Source organism: Benincasa hispida, chromosome 1 (assembly GCF_009727055.1).
Source record: "Benincasa hispida cultivar B227 chromosome 1, ASM972705v1, whole genome shotgun sequence".
NCBI lineage: Eukaryota > Viridiplantae > Streptophyta > Magnoliopsida > Cucurbitales > Cucurbitaceae > Benincasa > Benincasa hispida.
In genome coordinates, this window is record NC_052349.1 from 35,296,583 (window position 1) to 35,302,962 (window position 6,380).

Genomic DNA, 6,380 nt, shown 5'->3' on the forward strand with positions numbered 1-6,380 from the left:
AATCTCCCAGTAGAGACTCGTGCTGATAATGTGTGATGAAATAAAAACAATATGAACAAAATAACAATCAAAGCTACAAGAGAGAAAAGTAGAAGAGAATAAGTAGAGAGCTAATATTGAACTCAATTGTGGTGTCCTCTATAAAGACACCTTACAATGGTGGAGTTTATGTAACAAGGTAAAAGTTAATGAGGGAGGTTCCCGAATTGGGTAACGAAGATTATGGATTTGTTGTAACATAAGTAAGTTATGGATATCTACAATATTATATTTATAATAAATAAATGATAATAATAATATTATATTACAAATTTAATAATAAAACTTTTTTGTTTGTGTCTAGCTATTTAGTCCCTAAAGTTTAAATGGGCGTTCGGCCCCTAAGTTGCGTTGGATTAGATGGATAAAAAGAACGCACCCACCGTTTGGTTCACTAATAATTAAAGAGGTTTATTATTTCGTTTTTCGTATTAAGTCACATTTTTCTTACTCATTATTTGCATCAAGTTTTCAAGTTATTCCCCCTCCTATAATAATTACTAATTCAATTCAACTCAATTTTGACCATCAAACACCTATTTCTATTTGATCTTTAAACTTTTAAAAAGTATCTAATAGGTTTTTAAACTTTTGATTTTGTATTCAATAAATCATTATATTTTCAATTGTGTCTAACAAGATCTTAAATTTTCAATTTCGTGCTTAATACGCCATTGACCTATTTGACATTTTTTAAAATTTACAAACTTATTAGATAAAAGTTAAAAGTTTATATCATACATAAATTTAATTCTATATATATATTATGTAAGTTAACAATTTTTTTTTAAAATGAATACGTTATATACCTATTTGACACACAATTTTAAGTTTAAAAATAAATGCGTAATTTAACCTAATAATAATTGGTGATGTCATAAACCCTAAATTGAAACAAACTAAAAGAAATTGTTCCAAATAGAGAATGAAATTGAAAGGCACGTGAAACCAAAAGGACAGCAGAGATGGGAGACTGAGAGTAGAGGTGTTCACGATTCAGTTTGGTAGTAAAATCGAATCTAATCGAAAAATTTGATTGTGTTATCGAATATTATAATTGTAATAATAAATTTTGGTTCTTAGACCAGAATCTGCAGATAGCTTTTTTTAAATTGATTTTTGTATAAAATTGATTAGAATCCGAAACATTTTATATTAATTTTGAATTAACTCCACAAAAGTATTAATAATAAGAATATTACATTCTATTATATAGATTTAAAGGCATAAAAACTTAAAGTCTAAGAAGATTTTAAAATTTACTTATCAAGTTCATATATCCAAACAGCAAATAATTCTTTTACTTGAACTCTAAAAATCTATACGAGAAAATGTGAATGTAAAATAATATGAAAACAAACAAAAATATATAAAGTGTAATGTGAATATAGAAATTATTTGCAAAAAATGAATAGCACTTTTTTAATCGAATATTTTTTAAATTGAAAAGTGAATTTTGGAAAGAAGGAAAAAAGTTTATAAACCGCCAAGCCCTGTTGTTGTAAAAAAAATATGTTTGATTATTTATTAAAAAACGACACGTTATTATATTCTAAATGTCACATAGTTTGGTCTACTTTTCTTTATTATTCTTTACATGAATTGGGCTTTAAAAACCCATTAAAACTGGAGAACATAATTAAAACTTATACAAAATCCGAAATAGAATGTTGCATGCAATAAGCCCATTAGACATGAAAAACATGATTAAAACTCATATTGTACCGCCAACCAAATAACATTACATGCCAACAAGCACAACGCCACTCTTATCACTTACCTTGAACTTATATATATATAATTTATATTAAAAATATAAAAGACGGTTTAATTGAGGGGGCACTGGCCCTTATGTGGCTCCGCCCATGATTTTGGATATATACGAAATCAAACCTTTTATTTTCTCAAAACCAAATCAAACCAAATCGAATATTTGTAATTCAATTTTCGATTTTATATAATATATTTTTAAAAAAATAAAAAAAATAAAAAAATAAAAAATGGTTTGATTAGGTTTTAACTAACATAAACGGTTGGATTTTATTATATATATATTTCTTGTTTTTATTTTAACTAATATAAGTGTTTCGGTGAAGTTCCATTTGGTTTGGTCGGTTTTGATGAATACTCATACTCGAGAGTATGGTCTAGAGAAGTAGTCAATAAATTTCCTTAGATCAAATAAATTATTCTATAAAATTAATTGATTGCGTGTAACTCGTATACTCACATTGAGAGAGGAAAAAAAAAAAAAAAAAACTCATAAACCCTAACTCCAAAGGAAACGTAAGAGAAAGATACCAAATAAAGGAGCAAGTTGACAGGCACATGAAACCAAAAAGATCGCGGAGATTGGCGAGCTGGTCTGACCAGGCAGGTGTTGGTATGCCGTAATTTCTACAAGATTCAACATCTCCCAGGTCCGGCGCTGACAAAAAAAAAACTGAAAACCCATCTCCTTCGCAGCCGCTCGATTCCCAAGAGAATCGAAAGTCCCAATTCTCAACTACTGCAACTGCAAAACTGACACAAACCCATTAATGGATTCCCCTCAATTGGCTGCTTTACTCTCTTCTTTGATCTCTCAACTCCTCCTCCTTCTCTTCCTCCTCTTCCCTTCCTCCAACCCACATTCCCTTTTCTCCAATTCCACTCCCGATTCCAATTTCTATGCCAATCTATTCACCCACTTCCTCTTTTCCCAGGATTTTGCCGCTTCCCTTCCCTTTCTCTCTGTTTCCCGCAAGAGGAAGAGAACCAATCCCTCCGACCACCTCGAATTGGGCTCATCCCATGGTCGATTTGATCATTTGTTTCGGACTCGGACTCCTGATTCTTTCAGAAATCACTTCAGAATGACCTCCTCAACGTTCGAATGGCTCTCTGGTTTGCTTGAGCCCCTTCTCGAGTGTCGTGACCCGGTGGGTTCGCCTCTTGATCTCTCCGTTGAGATTCGACTCGGTGTTGGCCTGTATCGCCTCGCCACCGGCTGCGATTTCTCCAAAATCTCCCACCAATTTGGCGTCTCGGAATCGGTAGCGAGGTTCTGTGCTAAACAATTGTGTCGAGTTCTCTGTACTAATTTTCGCTTCTGGGTTGAATTCCCTTGCCCCAATGAGCTCGAATTAACGTCCTCGGCTTTTGAAGATCTTGCTGGGCTTCCGAATTGCTGTGGCGTGGTTACTTGTACAAGGTTCAAGATCATTAGAAATAGCCATTTTTATGAAGATAGCATCGCTACTCAACTTGTTGTTGATTCCTCGTCACGAATCCTTAGTATTGTTGCAGGATTTCGTGGTGATAAGGACGATTCCACGGTGCTTATGTCTTCGACGCTGTTTAAAGACATCGAACAAGGAAGGCTTCTGGATGCTCCTCCAGTTTACCTTCATGGGGTGGCTGTCAATCAGTACTTGTTTGGACATGGTGAATACCCTTTGCTTCCATGGTTAATGCTGCCTTTTGCAGGTGCTGTTTCAGGGTCAACTGAAGAGAGTTTCAATAAAGCTCACCGATTGATGTGCATTCCAGCTCTGAAAGCAATTGTTAGTTTGAGAAATTGGGGAGTTTTGAGCAAACCAATGCATGAGGAGTTCAAAACTGCAGTTGCTTATATTGGTGCATGCTCAATTCTTCATAATGCTTTGTTGATGAGGGAGGACTTTTCTGCCATGGCTGATGAGTGGGAGAGCTTAGCTTCATTTGATCATAGATCTCAGTATGTTGAAGATAAATTGAATGAGGATTCAACTAATGAGAAGGCTTCTATTATACAGAGGGCGCTGGCTGTGAGAGCTAGAGAGCTTCACAGTTAAAATTTCAATCACAAGAATGCAGTTGTTTGCTGAAATAAGTACAGCTCAATTGAAGGAGATTTCCATCTCTTAGGATATTTATTGAAGGCAGCTCATCCAGCTCCATTCAACAATTACTATTGTAGGTAATTGATGATTCTTTTACAAATTTATATAACATTTTCTCCCAAATTTTGGATGTTCAGCTCTTGATTTATCATTTCTTTTCCTTTTTTTCGCAAAACTGGTCCCTATTTTTTAGTTCTATGTCTAGTATTAGGTTAATGATTTTAAGATTATCAAGAAAGTAGGCAAAAGAATGGGATATTTGGAGATACCTTTAAGGCCAGGGCATTCTTCAAGTGGGAAAGTTGATAATATAGGACCCTTTTTTGGGGCAATCTCCCTAATATTGATGGAGTGACTAATTTATTGGATCCTTAATGTAGATTATTCATTCTTTTTATTGTTTTCACACCACAGAATTGCCTACTTTTCAGTCATCTTGCTGTTAAAAGCTCTATGAAAGCTTAAATTTCATTGCTGCCTGCCCCATGGTTAATTTGGCAGACACCACACACCACATCCTGCTGTGGGTTAAAGTTAGACTAGTTTCTTTTTTCACCATTTGAGATCATTGAATTCTCAACTCTTAACTATCACTGTGTCTTCTGGTTGGACTATGAAGGTAAACATTTCCGGCCTATTCGGAATGACTTTCCAAGTGCTCAAAAAAAGATGTTAAAATGCAGCAAAATCGTTTGTAAGCACATGGAAAGTCATTCTAAATAAACCCTTCTGATGTGTTGTAGCCTTTTGGTCGATTCTAAATTGAAATGTGGTCGAATCTGGTTAGGAAAAAAATGGAATATCATTAAGATATCATAGGCATATTAGTTACTAGACATTAACCAATGGGCTGGAGCTTGAAAAGATCAGGTTTAGGCATATTTTGGAAATAGTTTTAGGAGGAAATTATTCCTTTCTTGAATGCTTAGTATACCTTTGATGTGGTATTATATTTTTGAACCCCTGTTTTCTTGACAGTAAATCTCAAGTTTGGGTTCCAATGAGAATATAAGCAGCTCTTGATTTTGACACTGCCCTGTCAGTATTACATTTTAGAATCAGGATGTTGAATAGGCAATGTGATAGAATTATTGCAAATTAACATATCTCATTGTTTTTTGATGGAACAGCGGAAAATAATGTTCTTGGTAGAGTAGAGAAAGCAATATAGATTTCTTGAGAATTGATTACGAGGTCGGAGGTTCGAAATTCTCCTACTTAGTTGTTGAACTATAAAATTACCATAAATCTTGAAGAATTGATACATTGTGAAAGTACATGATTTCTTTGAGCCCCTTCTCTCCATTCCATCTCTTTTTGTAGTTTAATATGGATACCAAATTTGATTGGTAAGATTGCTCAAACATTGATATTAAGGACTCCATTTTGATGTATAATATTATTAATCTTCCACATGACTTTTTACTTTTGGCCTCTGCATAGAAAGTCTCATATCGATGAGGATATTAACCCTATTGATTTTAAACTAGATATTTCCCTATGATTTTATATGATATCGTTCATGTTGAATTTATATCACACATATATACATACATACATATTTGGGTGGGTTTTCAAGGTAGCCAAGTAGGTAAAAACAAATGGCGTGTGAAATTTAACCAAATCATAAGAATCAAATTAGCACAAAACACAAACTAAGAAAAATTTTAACATTGAAGCTACAATGAAACTAAGCCAAAACTATCGAGGGGTAATTTGAAACTTCCTCGTAATCTATGAGGAACCACCTACTTAAAATTTAATATTTTACGAGTTTTTTTAATCTAAATATTGTAGGATTTTTCGAGTTGTTATGAGAGATTAGTCATGGTATGCATAAATTAGTTAGAACACTAACGAATATAAAAATTTAAAAAAAATTATAAAGACCAAATTCCAATTTTGTTCAAATGATAAGAATAAAATTTGTAATCTTACATTTAACTTTATTTATTATTTTATTATTATTATTTTGGATAAACTGTCAATTTAGAATATAAAATAATATAGGAGTGGCAGGACCCGTAAGTTTGGTTTCAAATACACGTGGCAAGTGGAACTGGGGCAGTTGGTGAAGGAAAATTCAAAATATCACAAGGCAGTTGGCTCATTTCCGGATAAATAATGCAGTTAAAAAAAATAATAAAAAAAATAAACAATTAGATGAAACGGGTTGATTTGAGAAAAATTACGAAGACCATGTCTTTTTCCTCTAAATTTGGTCTCTAAATTTCAAGATTTACAGGTACACGTTTAAATTTAGTTTGGTCTATAAATTTTAAGTTTTATACAATTAGTTTTTTATTAAACACTCATTTTAAGTTTTTGGCATTAATGTCAATTAATTAATTTAAAATAATTTCAATCATCGGCTTTTAATATATATATATATATATGCTACGGTTGAATGAGAACTTTCAGTGAATCACAAGTTGCCACATCATCAATGAAAGTCCGAGCCTATTGGAAAAATTATAA

General features: G+C 32.9%; 1 protein-coding gene across 2 annotated transcripts; it reads left to right on the forward strand.

The window, feature by feature from the left end:
- Positions 1 to 2,275: 2,275 nt before the first annotated feature.
- On the forward strand, positions 2,276 to 5,295 carry LOC120072221 (protein ANTAGONIST OF LIKE HETEROCHROMATIN PROTEIN 1-like). 2 transcript variants are annotated; one of them, XM_039024713.1, is made up of 2 exons: positions 2,276 to 3,232; positions 3,317 to 5,025. In XM_039024713.1, exons 1-2 carry the CDS (start codon positions 2,580 to 2,582, stop codon positions 3,852 to 3,854), a joined length of 1,191 nt encoding a protein of 396 aa, XP_038880641.1. In that variant the 5' UTR covers positions 2,276 to 2,579; the 3' UTR covers positions 3,855 to 5,025. The 2 variants fall into 2 exon arrangements, 1 of the variants encoding a protein (XP_038880641.1); XR_005480394.1 differs by adding an exon at positions 5,033 to 5,295 and having other exon boundaries at positions 2,277 to 3,979.
- The last annotated feature ends 1,085 nt before the right edge of the window (positions 5,296 to 6,380 follow it).